General features: G+C 51.5%; 1 protein-coding gene across 1 annotated transcript in view; it reads left to right on the top strand.

Moving 5' to 3' along the window:
- The first annotated feature begins 3,056 nt into the window (after positions 1–3,056).
- Positions 3,057–23,048, top strand: part of LOC116954770 (src kinase-associated phosphoprotein 2-like) — a 53,076-nt gene continuing 33,084 nt past the window's right edge. The window contains exons 1-4 of the mRNA XM_032975555.2: positions 3,057–3,424; positions 9,089–9,197; positions 12,120–12,142; positions 17,860–17,970. Of these exons, the coding sequence (XP_032831446.1) occupies positions 3,385–3,424; positions 9,089–9,197; positions 12,120–12,142; positions 17,860–17,970 (283 nt within the window). The 5' untranslated portion in view covers positions 3,057–3,384. The remainder of the gene's footprint in view (positions 3,425–9,088; positions 9,198–12,119; positions 12,143–17,859; positions 17,971–23,048) is intronic.

Here is a 23,048-nt window from a genome sequence, read left to right as displayed (position 1 = left end):
GTGTTGAGTCTATGAGCAGTGTTGAGTCTATGCGCAATGTTGAGTCTGTGGGCAGTGTTGAGTCTATGGGCTGTGTTGAGTCTATGGACAGTGTTGAGTCTATGGGCAGTGTTGAGTCTATGGGCAGTGTTGAGTCTGTCGGTAGTGTTGAGTCTATGGGCAGTGTTGAGTCTATGGGCAGTGTTGTGTCTATGGGCAGTGTTGAGTCTATGGGTAGTGTTGAGTCTATAGGCAGTGTTGAGTCTATGGGCAGTGTTGAGTCTGTGGGCAGTGTTGAGTCTGTGGGCAGTGTTGAGTCTATAGGCAGTGTTGAGTCTATGGGCAGTGTTGAGTCTGTGGGCAGTGTTGAGTCTGTGGGCAGTGTTGAGACTATGGGCAGTGTTGAGTCTGTGGGCAGTGTTGAGTCTGTGGGCAGTGTTGAGTCTGTGGGCAGTGTTGAGTCTATGGGCAGTGTTGCGTCTGTGGGCTGTGTTGAGTCTGTGGGCAGTGTTGAGACTATGGGCAGTGTTGAGTCTATGGGCAGTGTTGAGTCTGTGGGCAGTGTTGAGTCTGTGGGCAGTGTTGAGTCTATGGGCAGTGTTGAGTCTATCGACAGTGTTGAGTCTATGGGCGGTGTTGAATCTATGGGCAGTGTTGAGTCTATGGGCAGTGTTGAGTCTTTGGGCAGTGTTGAGTCTATGCACAGTGTTGAGTCTATGGGCAGTGTTGAATCTATGGGCAGTGTTGAGTCTATGGGCAGTGTTGAGTCTATGCGCAGTGTTGAGTCTATGGGCAGTGTTGAGTCTATGGGCAGTGTTGAGTCTATGCGCAGTGTTGAGTCTATGGGCAGTGTTGAGTCTATGCGCAGTGTTGAGTCTATGGGCAGTGTTGAGTCTATGGGCAGTGTTGAGTCTATGGGCAGTGTTGAGTTTAAGGGCAGTGTTGAGTCTATGGGCAGTGTTGAGTCTCTGGGCTGTGTTGAGTCTATAGGCAGTGTTGAGTCTATGGGCAGTGTTGAGTCTATGGGCAGTGTTGAGTCTATGGGCAGTGTTGAGTCTATGGGCAGTGTTGAGTCTATGCACAGTGTTGAGTCTATGGGCAGTGTTGAGTCTATGGGCAGTGTTGAGTCTATGGGCAGTGTTGAGTCTATGCGAAGTGTTGAGTCTATGGGCAGTGTTGCGTATATGGGCAGAGTGCTGCTTAATGTCCAGGAAAAGTTGATTCCGCGGTACGTCAGAGTTTTCCTGGGTCAGACGCACGTGGTCATTAAATGAAAATAAAATATGGAACAAACTAACAAACAACAACTCTCAAGACGTGCGTGCTACAAGAAAATTCACGGAGAGACGTAGCGGATCCCCGATTTTACGACGTTCCCCGCATTTACGCTGCGAATATAATTGCCGCGTGCGGATCGATTTACGACCAGGCAACTCGATTTACGGCCGCAATCTTCCGAAACGACTCCGAACGAATTTGAACAGAGTCGGTCTGGTGCCCGACGTCACTTTGACGTGAACTTTTTACGTCACTTGCCTCTGGTTTTTTTCGCTCGTGGATTCCTGTTTTTGAAGCGTTAACACCTGTAAGATTCGTCCGAGAAAAGGTGAAAATAAATAAATAAAAACACTCATCGACAAGTGATGTGTTCTACTGTTTTATTGGGGAAATGCGGTCCGATTAACGACGGAGTTTTCGCCATGGGGCTTGGTCCGTCGTAAAACCGGGGACCGCCTGCCCTGAGAGACAGAAAAGAGGAACACGTGGTTTGAACTAAAACTAAACTTTAAACTATTTTTATTTTAACAGGTAAGGTCCCACTGAGCTGTGGAGCTCATTGTTTAGAAGCGACCCTCGACCATCACAAATGATAGCTCAGCGAAGCGGCTCATGATCATCACCATCATCACGTGGATATTTATAGCAGATATATATAACATCTTGATTTGACATATATACTCTTTAAGCGTATGCATCTCAATGTGGAGGGGAAAACCGGAGGACCCGGAGAAAAATCCACGCGACCACAGGGAGAGAGAGAGAGACACGCAAACTCCAAATATACAGCAGCAGGTATCAGGGTCGGGATCGAACCCACGACCTCCTGCATACCAGGCGAGGTAGTTAACATCTCCCAGCCACCGTGATGATGATGAGAGAGAGAGAGACACGCAAACTCCAAATATACAGCAGCAGGCGTCAGGATCGGGATCGAACCCACGACCTCCTACATACCAGGCGAGGTAGTTAACATCTCCTAGCCACCGTGATGATGATGAGAGAGAGACACGCAAACTCCAAATATACAGCAGGCGTCAGGGTCGGGATCGAACCCGCGACCTCCTGTATACCAGGCGAGGTAGTTAACATCTCATAGCCACCGTGATGATGATGAGAGAGACACGCAAACTCCAAATATACAGCAGGCGTCAGGGTCGGGATAGAACCCACGACCTCCTGTAGGCCAGGCGAGGTAGTTAACATCTCCTAGCCGCTGTGGCGGTGTACAGCGTGGCCCATGTGTGACACCTAAGGTGTTAGGTGGACAGCAACCACGACCCGGCCGCCTTTGTCTCTCCCCCCCCCAGTGACGATGTTTACCACACACCGCACCAGGTGCTCGTCTGAGGCTGAGTCGACCTACAGGCGGCGGGGGTGGGTGGTGGTGAGAAGCAGGAGCGGTTCGGATCATCGTCAGTGGTTGTCGGTGACCGTGTGCGGGGTTCTGTGTGCCACCCCGCCACCCACCCACCCACCCACGTGTCGAGTTGCCACAGTGACCCCGGCCTTCACGTGGGCGGTGCTGCCACACGTGTCACAACACTTGCCCACCCCCGGCAGGCCCGTTCACGTCTATACCCGGGAAGCCTTTTTCTTTTACTGTTTTTTTTATTTCGTCTTAACCTCGATGCGGTGGCCCCTTTAAAAAAAGAAAATTCCAATGTGTAAAGGGTGACGTTTCGGGCAACGGCCCCCTTTCTGCAAAGGGGTGATGGGTGTGGAGCGGGCGGGGGGGGGCTTCCCATTCACGACCCGTGCCCTACCGCTGCTGCTGCTGCTGTTAGCGAGCGTGGCGACGTTTGAGCAACGTCCCTTACCGAAGCGCAAAGAGCAAGGACACGGGATTAAAAAAAAAACCCTCCCCACTTCGGCTTCACAACAAGCGCAGCCAAGAAGCAAGGAGCCACGCAGCATTCTACCGTCACTTCCTTCCCGTTTTGTAGAGAAATAGAGAGAGGGGTCAAACATCTCCCTCCCTCTTCCTCCTCCCCGTACCCCCCCCCCCCTTCTCTAGCCGCTCGAGTGGGCAGAGCGTAAGTCGGTGGAGCTCCCTCTCTCTCTCTCTGTTTCTCTCTCTCCTCATTCTCTCTCCGCTGCTACTCTGTCGGGGGCAAGTCGGGAGCTATGTCGTCTATTCCTGACGACGTGAAGAATCTGTTGGAAGGTAACATGGAATAAGTGCGAGTGAGTGCTGTACGTGTGAGGGTGGGTGGGCGTGCGAGATTGGTGTGTGTGTGTGTGAGAAGAGTAGGCGTGGGTGTAGGTGTGTAAGTGAGTGGGAGAGATTGTGTGTATGAGAGTAGGAGTGTGTGTGTGTGTGTGTCTGTGTGTGTGTGAGTGTGCGTGGGGAGCGGTAGTGTAGCGGTTAGCGCTGTGCTGCGCTACGAACCCGGCAACCAGTGGTTAGATTCCTGCTCACGGCCAACACAAGTGACAATTATCTGAACCGGTCCTGGGCCTCCCCTAGGTCGACTCAGCCTCAAATTAGTACCTAGTGCGGTGTGTAAACATTGCCACTGGGGAGACAAAGGCGGCCGGGCGTGGTTCTGGACACCCACCCCCTCGTGTACCGTTGCGGTCTTCAAAGGTGCTGCTCGCTGACAGCACTTGCCCCTACAGTCTGTTAAGGCTACACGGGGGATCTTTGTCTTTCTAAGTGTGTAAGTGTGAGAGTGTGAGAATGTGTGAGTGTATGTGGGTGTGTGAGAGTGTGTGTGCGTGTTTGTGTAAGTGTAATTGTGAGTGTGTGAGAGTGTGTGTGTAAGTGTGAGAGTGTGTGTGAGTGTGTGTGGGTGTGTGTGTAAGTGTGAGAGTGGTTGTCTGTGTGAGTGTGAGAGTGTGTGTGTGGGTAGGTTACATGTGTAAGTGTCGACTCAGCCTCAAATTAGTACCTGGTGCGGTGTGTAAACATCGCCACTAGGGAGACAAAAGCGGCCTGGTGTGGTGTTGGCCACCCACTCCTCGTATGCCGAGCTGGCCTTCATAGGTGCTCGCTAACAGCACTTGTCAAAGAGTCTGCTCAAGCTATAGGGGGATCTTTGTAAGTGTGAGTGCGTGTGAGAGATTGTGTGATAATGTGTGTGTGTGTGACCTCCTGCCAGCGGGCGTTCGACACTTCACGTGGCCTCAAGGTGCACATGGCCTGGCACAAGCGTCGTGATTGTGTGTGTGATTGTGTGTGTGAGAGTGTGTCTGAGAGAGTATGTGGGTGTGTGTACAAATGTGAGAGTGTGTGGGTGTGTGAGAGTGTGTGGGTGTGTGAGAGTGTGTGAGAGTGTGTGTGGGTGTGTGTGAGTGTGTGAGAGTGTGGGTGTGTGAGAGTGTGTGTGTGTGAGAGTGTGGGTGTGTGAGAGTGTGTGTGTGTGTGAGAGAGTGTGTGTGGGTGTGTGTGGGTGTGTGAGAGTGTGTGTGGGTGTGTGTGGGTGTGTGTACAAGTGTGAGAGTGTGTGGGTGTGTGAGAGTGTGTGTGAGAGTGTGTGTGGGTGTGTGGGTATGTGTGAGAGTGTGTGAGTGTGTGTGAGAGTGTATGTGGGTGTGTGTGAGAGTGTGTGTGGGTGTTTGAGAGTGTGTGTGGTTGTGTGTGGGTGTGTGTGGGTGTGTTAGAGTGGGTGTGAGAGTGGGTGTGTGTGGGTGTGTGAGAGTGGGTGTGTGAGGAGCGGTAGTGTAGCCCTTAGCGCCCTGCGCTATGAACCTGGCGAACCCGGGTTCGAGTCCCACTCACGGCCAACACCAGTAACGAATATCTGCGAACCGGTCCTGGGCATCTCCTAGGTCGACTTAGCCTCAAATAATGACTTAGTGCACAGCACTTGCCCCACGAGTCTGTTAAAGGCTATACGGGAGACCTTTGTATTAAGGAAAGTAGTTAGCGCCCGCTCGCTCTGAACCCGGAAACTTTTTGTTGTCTAACATCAGTGGAAAAAAAACTTTCTGAACCCGTGCCGGAACTTCCCCTAGGTCGACTCAGCCTTTAAAGCACTCGCTGTTGTTACATGCACGACGCGCTGCCACCAACACCACCACCACCACCACCGTCATCACCTTCTTCGTCATCATCATCATCCCATTGCAGTCGACACAATGAGTGGTCTCTAATATACTGGGCACCCGTCATGCTAATGTGGAATGTCGACCCTCCCACCCCCGTAGTGGCCTATGGGGGGGTCACAGGTCGAGTGAGCCAACTTCTTCCATTCGACTCAAAGTGGCAGCGCGCGCCGATTTGGATTCTTCGGCTCGCAAATGTGCGGACCGTAATAATGTTGTGATCATTATTATTATTGTCATTGGAACTGTGTGCGCGCGCGTGTTATATGTGTATATGTTTATCTGTGTGTGTGTACGGAACAACTGTAAATGATTAGATATTTCTTAAACGTCCTAATGCGGTTTCCGGTCATGGAAAAATGAAATAGAGAAAGAAAATAACACAGCGATTGTTAATTTCCAGAATAAGTGATTGCAGGTACAGATATCCAAAGATAACGTGTCCCCGTATAACCTTCACAAACTGTTGGGGCAAGTAATATAGGTGTTTTTTTTTTTTGGGGGGGGGGGTTAGATCATGTAAATATAAATGTGTCGTTAAACCCGCCACCACCCGACACAAGTAAGGGCTTGTCACGTAAACAGAACGTGGACAATTCGTCACTAGTACAGCGCCACCGGTTGTGTGCCGGAGAGCGAAGCAACGTCGTTAAACAACCGGAAGTACGACGTTTCGCCTGTAAATCACAACCGGCATCATCAGGCCGCAGCCAGATCCGTGGAGAAATTCCACACATCTTCTGTATTTACGTGATAGAACCTCTCTCTCTCTAAAAAAATATATATATATTACGGATGATATTGGTCGCGAAAGTCTGCCACGTGTTAGACTGTTGGGGCAAGTGCTGTTAGGGAACAGCACCTTTGAAGACCGCTCACGCCACGGCACACGATGGCATGGGTGGCCAGCAGCAAAACCAGGCCCGGCCGCCTTTGTCTTTCCTCGTGGCGATGACCGACTATCACGCACGCGCGAGGCTACGCGCTTAAGGCCAAAGTCGAGGCCGATGCAAGGCCCGGCCAGAACCGCGTCAAATATCTGGCCAATGTTACTGGTCACGGAAGGGGAATTGAACTCGGGGTCGCAGAGTTCACAGCGCAGCGCCCTCACCACTGCGCCACCGCTCCCCGCCGCAGGGGTCACAAAGCGACGTCACCACCGCGCTTGCACTTTGACCACGCCCATCATCACGCAGCTAAAGGCAAAGGTCCTCCCGTGAGAGCCGTCGGCAGGCTGCAGGGCCAAGTGCTGTTGGCGAGCCCCTATTAAAACTGCAAGGGAGTGGCCAGATCCAACGTAGGGCCGCCTTTTTCTCCCCCACGCCCCCCTCCCCCCCCCAGTGCTGAGATATTTACGCACCGTATAAGGTAATGCACTCAATTTGAGGCTGAGTCGACCTAGGGGAGTTCCGGCACAGGTTCGATAAAGGGTTAAAACACATACGATGGATGGAAATACAAACTTGCCCGGTTCATCGCGAAGGGCGCTAACTGCGTTCCATCATACAAAGGTCCCCCGTATAGCCTTTAACGGACTCTTGGGGCAAGTGCGGTGTAGGTTCCAGAACCACGCGCGGCCGCCTTTGTCTCCCCAGGCCCGCTGAGCTGATATGTAAGCTCTTTTCAAGAACCGAGCTGGTGATCACCAATGATAGACAGCTCAACGAAGTGGGCATATCATCGTCGTCATGTGCAAAATGTATGCAGCCAAACACTCAAATACGCGTGGTGGTGATGTTTATTCTAAACGTGGAGGGGGAAAACCGGAGGTCTCGGGGGAAAATGCCACGCGACCACGGGGAGAGAGAGAGACACGCAAACTCCAAATATACAGCAGCAGCAGGCGTCAGGGTCGGGATCGAACCCGCAACCTCCTCTACACCAGGCGAGGTAGTTAACATATCCTAGCCACCGTGGTGATGATGAGAGAGAGAGACACGGAAACTCCAAACATACAGCAGGCGTCAGGATCGGGATTGAACCCGCGACCTCCTGTACACCTGGCGAGGTAGTTAACATCTCCTAGCCACCGTGATGATGATGAGAGAGAGAGACACGCAAACTCCAAGTATGCAGCAGCAGGCGTCAGGGTCGGGATCGAACCCACGACCTCCTGTACACCTGGCGAGGTAGTTAACATTTCCTAGCCAACGTTGCGCTCCACCGCTGTCCACACTCTCTCAGACGCTCGTGTGAGCAAATATCCGCTTTAACTTTGAACCCAACCTTGACCCCAACAGTCAAATCAGAGCCGAATCACAGATATCCTCCTCTCTCTCTCTCTACCAAGGGGCTAACACATACCCAGTAAACATGCGAACGTTGCGCCAACGTTAAATCAACGTTCCATTACAACGTTAGCACAAAGTTGGACCAACGTTCCACGCCAACGTTGCGCCAAAGTTGGACCGACGTTCCATGTCAACGTCCCATGTCAACGTCATATGCCAACGTTGCTGCAACGTTGTACCAACGTCCCATGCCAATGTATCATGCTAACGTTGCCGCAACATTGGACCAACGTCCCACGCCAACGTTGCGCCAACGTTTGTCCAACGTTCCATGCCAACGTTTGTCCAACGTTCCATGCCAACGTTTGTCCAACGTTCCATGCCAACGTTTATCCAACGTTCCATGCCAACGTTGTACGAACGTTCCATGCCAACGTTGGACGAACGTTCCACGGCAACGTCGGACGAACGTTCCATGCCAACGTTGGACCAACGTTCCACGTATGCTGCGTATTTCCGTGCATCAATGCGGGGACGGCGGCAATGAGGGCGTTGTTAATCGAGTCGACTCCATCATGACGAATTAATAATTAACTCGGCTAATTGTCTCAATTGCGCCGATGAAGGTCATCGCTGCATTAAGTAAACGAGTCACGTGACTTTCAGTCGCCTTGCAATAGTAAATGAATGGACTCAATCATTATAAGCGTGTGTGTGTCCGTAAGCGTTTGTGTGTGTCTGTAAGTGTATGTGTAAGTGTGTGTCTGTAAGTGCGTGTGTAAGTGTGTGTCTGTAAGTGCGTGTGTAAGTGTGTGTCTGTAAGTGCGTGTTACGGGGAGCGATAGTGTAGCGGTTAGCGCGCTGCGCTATGAACCTGGCGACCAGGGTTCGATTCCCGCTCACGGCCAACACCAGTGACGATTATCTTAACCGGTCCCGGGTGTGTAAACATTGCCACTAGGGAGACAAAGGCGGTCGGGCGTGGTGCTGGCCACCCACCCCCTCGTGTACCGTTCCGGCCTTCATAGGTGCTCGCTAACAGCACTTGCCCCTACAGTCTGTTAAGGCTATATGGGGGATCTTTGTCTTGTAAGTGCGTGTGTAAGTGTGCGTGAGCGGAGCGCCGGGTGGCTGAAGCACAGCAAGTTCACACAGTAGGGGGTCTGTCCGAGACCTCCTCCTGCACCTAGCCTGGCACAATAGGGGGTACAGCTGGTGGTGCATCTGTCGGTCATCTCAGTCAGCCAACCCATGGCACCTGCTGGGTCTGTCCCGAGACCTCCTCCTGCACCTAGCCTGGCACAGTAGAGGGGTACAGCTGGTGGTGCATCTACCGGTCATCTCAGTCAGCCAACCCATGGCACCTGCTGGGTCTGCCCCGTGACCTGTCAGCGAGGCCTTTTGACACTTCACGTGGCAGCCTCACCGTCACTTGGAGGCGAATGTCGTGGTGTTGGTGTTGCAGGTGGGGGTGGATGTTTAATATATTTATGTAAGTGTATGTATGTGTTGATGGTGGCGTGTCACGCGTCTCTCCGTCTCTCCGGTAGAGGTGGAGCAATTTCTGTCGGAAGCGCTCGCATCGGAGAAGTCTCTGGGGAAGAAATGCAAGGAGCGGAGGGAGGCTCTGCTGAAGACTCTCAATGAGCTGAAATCCCGGTACGAAGAAAAAGATAACCCCCCCCCTCTACAGCCTTTGCATGTTTTATATGTGTGTATATATATATACAGGGTGCTTCAAAAACAACATGTTATCACTCATATGAGACTATAGTTTTTCATGGAAAAATAAACGGATAGTAATAAACACTGTGACGTGATAACGATTGTGATGTCAGTAGCTTCAAAGAGTCAAAGAGTCTCCCCACTAGTTCGCCAGCGTCGTCAACGCGTGGCCTGGAATCTTCCCCACGTGGTCCTCCAGAGCCCGGATGAGGCGCATTTCTCGTGACGTCGTTTAGCAAATTTCTCAGAAGTGTTAAAAACTTGTTGTTGAAGCACCCCTGTACATTTGGACACACGTGGATGAGCGGCAGTGTAGCGGTCAGCGTTCTGCTGTTCTACGACCCTGGCGACCCGAGTTCGATTCCCGCTCACGGCCAACACCCAGTGACGATCACCGCTCCTGGGCCTCCTCCCGTAGGTCGACTCAGCCTCAAATGAGTGCCTGGTGCGTTGCGTACAAACATCGCCACTGGGGAGACAAAGGCGGCTGGGCGTGGTGCTGGCCACCCACCCCCTCGTGTGCCGTGACGCCCTTCATAGGTGCTGCTCGCTAACAGCACTTGCCCCTACAGTCCGCAGGGGGGGGCTGTAGTAGGATGGGACGACAGAAGGAACATTGTAGGTGTTGTTGTTCCAGGAAAATGTTTAAGGAAGAAGAAAGAGAGGAAGGCCAAACAGAGAATGGATTCATATTCTTGGTTCTTTCGGTGAAGTCACGTGGAAGGGAAACAATAAAACAATAAATATATAAAACAATAACATTCTCACGACGTTTCGACTGCAACACAAGCAATCATCATCAGGTGTGAAAACCACAGCAAGAAAAAAAAAATTGCTGTGGTTTTCACAGCAAGAAAATTTATTGTTTCCCTTCTACGCGACTTTACCGAAAGAACCAAGAATATGAATCCCTGCAGTCACGAAAGCTTTAAATCAAAAGAGAATGGATAGCAACGACATTCTAAGGGATCAGTGTCAGAACGATGTGGCCACTAGTTGAGCAAAATTTGCACTACGAGACAGAGGGTAAAAGTGTAAACAAAGCACGAGAAGTAGCCTACGGGGCTATCTGCCCATCATGGACCGTGATGATGATGATGACGATGACGCCGATGTTCTCCCAATTATTAGACCGCGTTTGTAGAATCCTGAATCAAATAAACAAAATTATGTTTACGCAAAGAATAGATGTTGGATAATTGCGGTTTTTGTGTGGTTAGATAGCGTGATAATAAACGTGCCATTGAACCCGCCACCACGTGACACAGCCCAACTCGTAAGGCTTTGTGACGTTAACAGAACGTGACAATTCGTTACAAGTCCAGCACCACCGGTTGGGTGTTCGAGAGTTAACCCACTACAAACATTTACAATTCGCATACCTAATAACGTTTCGCCGGTAATTACGGGCTACCTTTCCATGGATCGTGATGACGATGGTCGTGATGACGATGATCGTGATGACGATGATGATGATGATGAAGGCGACGCTGTACGTTGAACTTCTTTCGCATCTGAACTCGCGATGATGGGTCTATGTTCCTTTGCCGAGATCAGCGAAGGTATTGTGGTCCATTCGTGACAAGCACCTTGTGTGTCCGTGTGTGTCATGAGCGCGACCGCACAGTGGATCCGTTCGGCAATTGGAAGACCCCGTGTCCGTCCGAGCAATGGACGGACACGGGGTCGGATCTTGCATGAACCCGTCACGACCACGTGTCAGGGAATTGTGTACACGCTGCAGATTGACGCCGTTTGCTGCAAGCGCTGTTAGCGAGTAGCAGCACCTACGGAAGGACCGTCACGGCACACGACAGTGGCGATGTTGACACACGCACGCCGCGCTCCTTTGAGGCTGAGTCGAGCTAGGGGAAGCCCACGACCGGCTCAGATAATAATCGTCGCCGGCGTTGGTGGCCGCCGCGAGCGGGATCCGAACTCGGGCCCCCGGGTGTTCGTGGCGCAATGCGCTAACCGCCGCGCCACCGCTCCCCGTGCAACCTCGGCACAGACGCACGCATGCACGCCAAGCAGCTAAGCAATAGTATCAGGGTCTCAAGGAGCCAACGGCGCAGAGGCTTTCATCCAGCAGTGGATTGGCAACGTGCTTGTAGATTTCTGTTGTTCTCATCTCTCTAAGTCAGCTCAAGCCTCCCACCGTACATGGCGTGTCTTGCCTGTGGCCACTCCGAATCCCGCCTCTCTCACCTACAGATCTCCGCCTCTCTCTCGATCTAACTCAACCCCGGCCTCCCGTACACCACGTGACCTCGGTGTGTGGCCCACCCCCGCCACTTCTAAACCCCTCCCCTCTCCCCGCCCACCGTGAAAACAGACGCCGCTGCGTGCAGCAGCAGCAGCAGCATCCTGAGGCCCTGATGCAGCCACCTCATCATCCTCCTCCTCCTCCTCCCTCTGCTCATCTCTGCTGCACCCTCCACTCCCGTTCCTCTGTTCCTGCTCCTCCTATTCCCCGTCCCTCCTCCTCCTCTTCTCTCCTCTCCCCAGCGCATCATTATCCTCCTCGACTCTTTAACTCCCCTTCTCGTGGTTGGGCCACGGGCTACAGACCTTTCCCACCTGATGACGGACGCTTGTGTTGCGCCCGAAAACGTCGTGATTTATTTTCTACCTACGTGACTTTACCGAAAGAGCCAAAGAGTATGGATTCCTGCAGTCACGAAAGCTTCAAATTACGAGTTATTACAAATGTTTGTATTTTCGTGCAAAATCTCAGCGTGTTTGTCTGCGTGCCTGTCTGCCTGTGTATGTGTGTGTCTGTCTGTCTGCGTGTCTGTATGTGTGTCTGTGTCTGTCTGTCTGCATGTCTGTCTGTGTGTGTCTGTCTGACTGCAGGTACCAAGATGTTTTTGCGAAAGGTGAGCCCATCATCCTGACGAGCACCGTGCGTTCAGTGTTCATCATCCGAGAGACTACGACATCAAAAAAAACCCCTCAGCTATTCACGCTTACATGCAAACACGATAGTTTTATGATCCGGTTGCGTTTGGCAGTGGTGCACAAGTGTAGTGGGTTCCAGGACACGGAGACGGCAGAGTAGACGCAGCACTATTTATTTAAACCTTAACAAGGGTTACACTAGAAGGGGTAGCGGCCCCTTTACCCGTATAACTCAGGAACACACCACCCCAGGCTCTCTAGCCTAAGCTCTAGGCTCCCAGTTCCTCCTGGTAGGGCTCTAAGGGAGGCTATCAGATCATCTGGCCCTGGTTAGGCACAGATCTCGGCACCCCGCCCACCAGACCGGCCCTTAGAATGACTCTGACTCTGGGGCTCTGGGGCCGCACCACTGGCTTGCTGTGTCGGTCCTGAAAAGGGCAGCGGTCACAGGAGTCCCAGGATCTCACCTGGCTGGCCTTCTTTCTTCACTGGTTGCTTCAGCCTCGGGCCCCTGGCTCCCCGTACTTTATACCCACAGGAGGTGGAGCCTTAGCGGACGTTGTTGTAGCCACCAAGGTGTGGGTGAACCACACCTTCCCGTGCCATGTGTTTATTCCCCATAGCACCCCTACACAAGCATAATTAATTAACAATTCATTGACGACAATTAATTAGCGATTGGTTAATTGTTTAACAACAATTAATTAACAATGAATACGCAATTTTTTGCATCAATGTATTAACAATAGCTTAATTAATTAACACAAATTAATTACCATCAATTAGTTAGCAATACATAATTAACAGCTATTAACACAATTATTAACAATTGACACAGTTCATAATAAAGCCCACGTGTTAAACTAATTAACACAATTAACACAATTCATTAACAAGGCGCACTGTGTGTGCGGTCTTTAATAAATAAGATAAATGCATACGGGTTGTCATCGACTTACGAACACAATTCGTTCCCGAGTCCCGTTCGTAAGTCGCACGGGTTCGTAAGTCGGAACGCAATGAGACCAGAATCGGATTGCATGAGGAATCCGATTGAGCTATGACTGCATGAGGAATCCGATTGAGCTATGAAGTTATTTTTTCAACAATGTTTTTTTTCAGTAAGAACTTCACAACAACAACAACAAACGGTGAACAACAACAACAAAAATACGATAGCGGTGAAAAGTACAAGAAACGTAAACACATCGCCCAAATGCACGTGCGGTGTCAGTGTTTCGAAATGCGTTGCGGTTGAGCCAAAAAAAAAGGGAAGCGCTGTCAAACCTCTTAAAGACGAAAACGACGTTGCACATTTTGCGCGTCGCACTGACGCAACACCGAAGCGAGGTTTGAGTAAGACGTACGAAGGTAGGCGCGAGAAGAGAGAGACAGCAGAGGACATGGTAAGAGTTAGGCAAAACGCTGCATGGCACCGATGGCAGTTACATGTCTCAACACGCTTTACCGATTAAACGGATGTTCTTTTTAAAAAAAAAAATTCTATTTAAAAAAAAAATCTATTTTTTTTTAAATCGGCAATTACACGTGAACAGTTTACACTCGGAGTTACCTGTAGCGTGGCAGGCCCGATCCCTGCAATGGTGACACAAGTTCCGAATGACGACCACCACCAATTAAAGCTCAATTGTACCGCGATTGAAATTGTAGAGAATGTTGGGTTAACTACCGGATTATAAGACGCACCCCTCCACGTTTTATTTAGAATACAGAAGGGAATGGGGGGGGGGGGCGGAAGGAGGGAGTGGGGGGGGGGTTCTTATATTCCAGTGAATACAGTAGCGGCTCGGATGTACGCGTGTGTGTGTGTGTGTTGAAATTCTTTCGGTACGGTACGTAGCCAGCCGTCAAAGTCGGGCGTGCTGGGGGGGGGGAGGACACCAAACTAAACACGAAAATCAGCTCTAAAGAAATGAGTCTGCCAATCTGGACGACGATTTAAAAGCGCATCACACCTCCCCAGTGACTTCTTCCTAAGGTCGCGAGGGAAGAACGTTCCAGACGGCCGCAGACGCATGGTGGCGGTCACCACGACGATGCGGTGACCGCCGCCTTTGTCCGATGGCTGTGGGCCAACACCGCCATCGTCAGCATCATGCATGTTGAACTTCTTTGGCACCGTACGTAGCCAACCGAGCTAATTGGAGGTGCGGGGTTGGCGGCAGGGCAGCAGACGAGGCACACGAAGAAGCGGTCCTAGAGGAGTGAGCTCGTCACTCGAGACGACGACGATGATTTAAAAGCGCATCACAGCCCCCAGCGATCTCCTCCTAACGTCGCCAGGGAAGAGCGTTCCAGACGGCCGCGGAATCGGCGCGCGACGACGCGGTGACAGCCGCCTTTGTTCGAGCGGCCGAGCGGCCAAAAGCCGCCGCCGCCGCCGCTGCTGCTGCTGCTGCCGCCAGGATGAGCGGATGAGTTCACGTGACGGTGGTTCAAGCTCCTCGGCCACATCAGCCGCGAGGTGTCGCGAGCGGCCGCGTGCGCGTAGCGAGGTCGTTGTGACGTCACCGGCAAAGGCGTCGACGTCGTCTGCCCCGAGGGCGGTCGTGATTGGTCCATCCCAGGGGACATGCTTCACCCTTTCCTGGGCCGCTCCCATCCTCTTCCCATCTCGCTGACCCCCCTCCCCCACCCCCCCCCCCCCCCCCCCATATCGCCATCACCCCCACCCATAGCCTGCCAGAGAGGTCATGACCCCATCGGGATGGAGAGGGATTTGTGTCTCTTTGTAGGCGAGGATCGATTTTGACATTTAGTGTCTCATCAGCAGCACAGTCAGGCTTTGCTTGGGGCAGTGCAGGTGAACTGGCCAGATGTTTGTAGGCAAGGTCCCTCTGTTAGACATGGGTCCTAGTTCTACCCAACATTTTTTAACACACAACGCGCTATGCTCATTCGAGTGGTCTAGGCTCACCCAGTGGACTGGCGTGCCAGCTTGTTAATCATTTATCGTTTACAGGCGCAACGGGGAGCGGTGGGACAGCGGTGGGCGCAGCGCGCTATGAGCAACGTTCGATTCTTTTAATCATCCAAACCAATCACCCCCTCCCCCCGCGCGCACCTCTGATTAGCACGGTTGGCTACGTACGGTGCGAAAGAAGTTCAACATACGTATGAGTATGGGTCTCTATGGATCTCTACGAGTCTTTGAATCTCTGTGGGTCTCGAATGGGTCTCTTCCTATCGATATTAGGAGGCCACTGGGGCTATGCACTTTTAAATAATCATCTAGATTGAAAACTTATTTCTTTAGAACTGCTTTTTTAGTGTATGGGTAATGTGTTCTTCTCCCCGCACCTCCGATTAGAACGGTTGGCTACGTACGGTGCGAAAGAAGTTCAACGTAGAAATATACATACAATCCAGAGTGCAATCATCATCATTAATACAAAAGACAAAGATCCCCCATACAACCACTAACCGTCTGTTGGGGCAAGTGCTGCTAGCGATTGGCACCTATGAATGCCGGACCGGCACACGAGGAGGTTGGGCGGCCAGCACCACGCCCGGCCGCCTTTGTCTCCCGAGTGGCGAAGTTTACACGCAGGGCCAGGTACTCATTTAAGGCTCTATGCATACGCGTTATATACAGAATAAATGTGTTTAGCAGCAGACGATGGGGAGCGGTGGTGCAGCAGTTGGCGCGCTACGCCACAAACCCGGATACCGCCTGAGTTCGAATCCCGCTTACGGCCATCACCAACACCGGTGACGATTATCTGAACCGGTCCTGGGCCTCCCCCTAGGTCGACTCAGCCTCAAATGAGCACCCGGTGCGGAGTGTAAATATCGCCACTGGGGGAGACAAAGGCGGCCGGGCGTGGTGTCGGCCACCCAACCCCCCCTCGCATGCCGTGCCGGTCTTTATAGGTGCCAATCGCTAACAGCACTTGCCCCAAACGTGTGCCGAGGCTATACGGGGGATCTTTGTCTTGAGCCGCCGGGTTGACGCAGGGATCACAGAGCCGTGACGCCCCTTCCCCGCCTCGGGCGGTGGTCATCAGCAGCGAGGCCATCCGAGACGCGTGGACCACACGGGGCCACCTAGGGGTCACCACGGGGTCTCCACGGGGGTCTCCACGGGGTTACTCATGGGGTCACCACAGGGTCACCTAGGGGTCACCACGGGGGTCTCCACGGGGGCCTCCACGGGGTTACTCACGGGGTCACCACGGGGTTACTCACGGGGTCACCACAGGGTCACCTAGGGGTCACCACGGGGTCTCCACGGGGGGTCACCACGGGGTTACTCACGGGGTCACCACGGGGTTACTCACGGGGTCACCACGGGGTCACCTAGGAGATCACCACGGGGTCTCCACGGGGATCACCACGCGGTACTCACGTGGTCACCACAGGGGTCCTCACGTGATCACCACAGGGGTCCTCACGTGGGTCACCACGGGGTACTCACGGGGTACTCACGGGTTCACCAGGGGATCACCGCGGGGGTCTCCACGAGGTCCCCACGGGGAGGGGTAGGGTAACGTGGGGGGCTAGTTGACCGGCGTTATTTAGGAGTCCTCTTGCCAGTGACATCTGCTGGTAATGCAGCGGCATTTGCTTGACCAGCCTGACTCTGCTGATGATAACCCAGAACGCCGAATCCCGTGTGGCTAGTTGGTTGTTTAGTTGGTTAGTGATAGAGCTAGTACTGGTGTCTGGTTGGTTAGTGATAGAGCTAGTACTGGTGTCTGGTTGGTTAGTGATAGAGCTAGTACTGGTGTCTGGTTGGTTAGTGATAGAGCTAGTACTGGTGTCTGGTTGGTTAGTGATAGAGCTAGTACTGGTGTCTGGTTGGTTAGTGATAGAGCTAGTACTGGTGTCTGGTTGGTTAGTGATAGAGCTAGTACTGGTGTCTGGTTGGTTAGTGATAGAGCTAGTACTGGTGTCTGGTTGGTTAGTGATAGAGCTAGTACTGGTGTCTGGTTGGTTAGTGATAGAGCTAGTACTGGTGTCTGGTTGGTTAGTGATAGAGCTAGTACTGGTGTCTGGTTGGTTAGGGGTAGAGCTAGAACTAGGGTATCGTGGGCGAACTGGTTCGGCTTAGGAATAATAATTAGCCTTTGTTGATGTTTCTATTCGCAATGCTAATGTAGATTTTTACGTTTGAGATGATGTTGATGTTGTTGTTAATGTTGTTGACGTTTGTTGATATTGTTGTTGATAATGTTTATTTATTTTGCAATTCACATTGCTAATGTAGAACTTGACTTCTGAGCTGCTGATGATGGTGGTGATGTTGTTGATGTTGTTGATTTTGATGTTGTTTGTTGATGTTGTTGATTTTGTTGTTGTTGATGTTGTTTGTTGATGTTGTTGATGTTGTAGCTGTTCATGTTGCTGATGTTATTGTTGATGTTGTTTATGTTGTTGCTGATGTTGTTGATGTTATTTGTTGATGTTACTTGTTGATGTTGTTGATACTGTTTATATTTTTTTATTGATGATGTTGTTTGTTGTTGTTGTTTGTTGAAGTTGTTTGTTGATGTTGTTGATGTTGTAGCTGTTCATGTTGCTGATGTTGTTGATGTTGTTTATGTTGTTGCTGATGTTGTTGATGTTATTTGTTGATGTTACTTGTTGATGTTGTTGATACCGTTGTTTATATTTTTCATTGATGTTGTTTGTTGTTGTTGTTGTTTGTTGCTGTTGTCACTTCCGCGGACAGAGTGCGATCAGGAGAGCAACGGGCAGAGTAGCGACGTGAGCTCCACGTCCCAAACGGATCTCACGTCCGAACCCTCGGAAGCAGCGCAGGAAGACGCTGCTGGTCACGAAGGTAAACGAAAAACATCAACTAACTAACTATCTTTTTTTTATATATATTTTTTACCGGGGTAAGGCCCGCTCAAGTTTCCATGCGGCTCTTACTTTTTTATTTCTTAGGAAGCGGGCCCAGCAAGCATGAAACCATAGCGTCGACCACGTGGATTATCATCACGTGGAGAATGTTTAGCAGCCAAATGACTCTAAAGCGGGGTGATGTCGATTCGCAACGTGGCAGGGGAATAAACCGGAGGACTCCGGAGAAAAATCCACGCGACCACGGCGAGAGAGAGACGCAAACTACAAATGCACAGCAGGCATCGTCAGGGTCGGGATAGAACCCACGACATCCTGTATACCAGGCGAGGTAGTTAATATCTCCTAGCCACCGTGATGATGATGAGAGAGAGAGACACGCAAACTACAAATATAAAGCAGGCGTCAGGGTCGGTATCGAACTCACGACCTCCTGTATACCTAGCGAGGTAGTTAACATTCTTAATGATGATGATGGAGCAACCCAGCAGTTGTTCGTGGCACTGCCGTCGGAAAGTGCCTCCCACTTCGAGGGAGCTCTAGAGAGGGTACTTGGCCTACTCTTCCATGTCGGACCACATGCGCTTGGACGAAGAGGGTCGTACCCACACTTTTCCCCACCACAGACGGCCCTGCCGATCCCAGCATAAACTGCGGTGTGCGAGTCATTTATACCCCAGGGATGGACAGAGGTGGCTGGGATTTCATCAACTTTGCCCCATTGCTTTAACTGCCGCGCAGAGGGAGTGGGATCGAACCGGCAGTCGTCGTGGTGGTTGGTGGTGGTAGTGGTACTGGTGATTTTGGTGGTGGTGATTGTGGTGATTGTGGTGGTGGTGATTGTGGTGGTGATTGTGGTACTGGTGATTGTGGTGGTGGTGATTGTGGTGATTGTGGTGGTGATGGTGGTGGTGCCGGAGATTGTGGTGGTGGTGATTGCGGTGTTGGTGCCGGTCATTGTGGTGGTGGTGATTGTAGTGGTGGTGATTGTGGTGGTGGTGATTGTGGTAGTGGTGGTGATTGTGGTAGTGATGGTGGTGCTGGTGATCGTGGTGGTAGTGATTGTGGTGGTGGTGATTGTGGTGCTGGTGATGGTGGTGGTGGTAATGATTGTGGTGATTGTAGTGGTAGTGATTGTGGTGGTGGTGATCGTGGTGGTAGTGATTATGGTGGTGGTGATTGTGGTGGTGGTGGTAATGATTGTGGTGATTGTGGTGGTAGTGATTGTGGTGGTGGTGGTGATCGTGGTGGTAGTGATTGTGGTGGTAGTGATTGTGGTGGTGGTGATTGTAGTGGTGGTGGTGCTGGTGATGGTGGTGGTGGTAATGATTGTGGTGATTGTGGTGGTAGTGATTGTGGTGATCGTGGTGGTAGTGATTGTGGTGGTGGTGATCGTGGTGGTAGTGATTGTGGTGGTGGTGATCGTGGTGGTAGTGATTGTGGTGGTGGTGGTGATCGTGATGGTAGTGATTGTGGTGGTGGTGATTGTGGTGGTGGTGGTAATGATTGTGGTAGTGATTGTGGTGGTGGTGGTAATGATTGTGGTAGTGGTGATTGTGGTGGTGGTAATGATTGTGGTAGTGATTGTGGTGGTGATGGTGGTGATGATTGTGGTGGTGGTGATCGTGGTGGTAGTGATTGTGGTGGTGGTGATTGTGGTGATGGTTTTGATGATTGCGACCCGAGTTCGTTTCCCACTCATGGCCACCAACACCGGCGACGATTATTTGAACCGGTCCTGGGCCTCCCCTAGGTCGACTCAGCCTCAAACGAGTTACTGGCGCGATGTGTAGTAAACATCGCCACTGGGGAGACAAAGGCGGCCGGGCGTGGTGGTGCTGGCCACCCACCCCCTCGTGTGCCACAGTGCCGGCCTTCATAGGTGCTACTCGCAAACAGCACTTGCCCCGACAGTCTGTCGAGGCTATACCGGGGGGGGGGGGACTTTGTCTTTGGTGATCCCAGTGGTGGCGGTGGTGGTGTGGGTGGTGATGATGGCTGCACTTATGAATATTGAGACAAATCGATTCCTCCACATCTCGTCGTGATTTCCATCTCAGCTTGAGAGACAACCCCTGCCACAGAGACGATTTCCATCAAATCCAAGGCACAGCAGAGGGGTGGGTGGGGTGGTTGGGTGGGTGAGTGGTTGGGTGGGTGGGTAGGTGAGTGGTTGGGTGGGTGGGTGAGTGAGTAGGTGAGTGGTTGGGTGGGTGGGGTGGGTGAGTGGGTGGGTAGGTGAGTGGGTGTGTGGGGTGTGTGGGTGAGTGGGTGGGTGGGCGAATGGGTGGGTGGGTGAGTGGTTAGGTGGGTGGGGTGGGTGAGTGGGTGGGTGGGTGAGTGGTTAGGTGGGTGGGTGGGGTGGGTGAGTGGGTGGGTGGGTGGGTGAGTGGGTGGGGTGGGTGAGTGGGTGGGTGGGTGGATGAGTGGGTGGGTGAGTGGGTGGGTGGATGAGTGGTTAGTTAGGTGGGTGGGTGAGTGGTTGTGTGGGTGAGTGGTTGGGTGGATGGGTGGGTAGGTGGGTGGGTGAGTGGGTGGGGTGGGTGAGTGGTTAGGTGGGTGGGTGGGGTGGGTGAGTGGTTGGGTGGGTGGGGTGAGTGAGTGGGTGGGTGGGTGAGTGGTTAGGTGGGTGGGTCAGTGGTTGTGTGGGTGAGTGGTTGGGTGGATGGGTGGGTAGGTGGGTGGGTGAGTGGTTGGGTGGGTGAGTGGGTGGGTTGGTAGGTGAGTGGTTGAGTGAGTGGATAGGAGAGTGGCTTGGGGAACAAGGTGAGTAAAGGTTGTGTGGTGGTGGTGGTGGGTGTGGTGGGGGATCCTAGGGCCTCCCCTAGATCGACTCAGCCTAAATGAGTACCTGTTACGGTGTGAAGTAAAACATCGCCACGAGGGAGACAAAAGCGGCCGGGGCATCTGTGTTGGCTACCCCACCCCCGAGTGTGCCATCCCGGCCCTCGTAGGGTGCTACTCGCTGACTGCATTTGCCCCAACAGTCTGTTGAGGCTACACGAGGCATCATTGCCTTTGTGTGTGCAGCGAGTACTCTTGCAAACGCTGGCAATGCCCGACAGCTAAACACAGAGTCTGTGCAGCGTGAACAACAATTGTTGTTGTTATTGTCGTTATGAAGATCACGTCGTCTCTCGCGGGAATCCAATTCTAGGAACGGTCGGAATGTTTCCGGTGCAGGCCACGAAAACTTCTACATCTACTACATAGTAGTAGCTACTACATCTACTACATAGTAGTAGCTACTACATCTACTACATAAGTAGTAGCTACTACATCTACTACATAGTAGTACGCACTACATCTACTACATAGTAGTAGCTACTACATAGTAGTAGCTACTACATCTACTACATAGTAGTAGCTACTAAGTAGTAGCTACTACATCTACTACATAGTAGTAGCTACTACATCTACTACATAGAGTAGCTACTACATCTACTACATAGTAGTAGCTACTACATCTACTACATCTACTACATAGTAGTAGCTACTACATCTACTGCATAGTAGTAGCTACTACATCTACTACATAGTAGTAGCTATTACATCTACTACATAGTAGTAGCTTTTACATCTACTACATAGTAGTAGCTATTACATCTACTACATAGTAGTAGCTACTACATATACTACATAGTAGTAGCTATTACATCTACTACATAGTAGTAGCTACTACATCTACTACACAGTAGTAGCTACTACATCTACTACACAGTAGTAGCTACTACATCTACTACATAGTAGTAGCTACTACATCTACTACATAGTAGTAGCTACTACGTCTACTACATAGTAGTAGCTACTACATCTACTACATAGTAGTAGCTACTACATCTACTACATAGTAGTAGCTACTACATCTACTACATCTACTCCATTGTAGTAGCTACTACATCTACTACATATATAATAGCTACTACATCTACTACATAGCAGTAGCTACTACATCTACTACATAGCAATAGTACATATGAAACTACTTGTGCTACTAGGATCATCCGACACTGGTAGTGGGGGGGTGTTCACCGTGTGGCTGCCATTGACAAAGGTTCAAGAAGTGGCTCCGTCAAGGTCTGCGTGGTCGCAGCGCCGCCCGGCGGACGCCTCCAGAATTGCGGTGGTGCCCCCCAAATTAGAAACGGATTGAGAGCCTGACGATGGACGCTCGTGTCGCGCCCGAAACGTCGTAAAAAAATTTTTTTATTTTATACCGAAAGAACCAAAGAGTATGGATTCCTGCAGTCACGAAAGCTTCAAATCAAGATCGGATTGAGAGCGTTGCATTTATACGGCAGGAGGAGAAATCCGATGAGCTGGGAAGCTCTTGGGTTGTTGTTGTTGTTGTTGTTTTTTGTTAACTGATGTCCAATAGAGGCCACGGGGTCAGAAAGTTACAGTGGGGGTTGGTGGGAGGGTCGGGGGGCGATGTCGCTTTAAATTCCGACTGCCGCCAGAGTTCCGTTTCTTAACCGGCCGGGCAGCTGTGGTGGGGTGACACGTGGGTACACCACACACACACATACACACATACACACACACACCCACGTGTGTGTGTATGTGTGTGTATTTCTACACACACATACATACACACACCCCAGTGTGTGTGTATGTATGTGTGTGTATGTACACACACATACACACACACCCCAGTGTGTGTGTATGTGTGTGTGTGTGGGTACACCCCACATATATACACACACCCACGTGTGAAAGTTACAGTGTGTGTGTGTGTGAGTACACCCCACATACACACACACACCCACGTGAGTGTGTGTGTGTATTTCTACACACACACACACACGTGGGTGTGGTGGGAGCGGTCGTGTAGCGTCACCAGTGACGATTATCTTAACCGGTCCTGGGCCTCCACTAGGTCGACTCAGCCTCAAATGAGTTCCTGGTCTGGTCTGTAAATATCGCAACTGTTAAGGCTCTACGTGGGATCTTTGTCTTTGTATGCGCAGTTAGGAGCGGTGGCGCAATGATTAACGCACTGCTATGCCGGCGACCCCAATTCGATTCCCGCTCACGGCAACCGACACGAGCGAC

This window comes from Petromyzon marinus, chromosome 56, assembly GCF_048934315.1.
Source record: "Petromyzon marinus isolate PM22_M1 ecotype Great Lakes invasive population chromosome 56, UKy_Petmar_22M1.pri1.0, whole genome shotgun sequence".
Lineage (NCBI taxonomy): Eukaryota > Metazoa > Chordata > Hyperoartia > Petromyzontiformes > Petromyzontidae > Petromyzon > Petromyzon marinus.
Note: the sequence above shows the minus strand (reverse complement) of the source record. Positions and strands in the feature narration are given on the sequence as shown.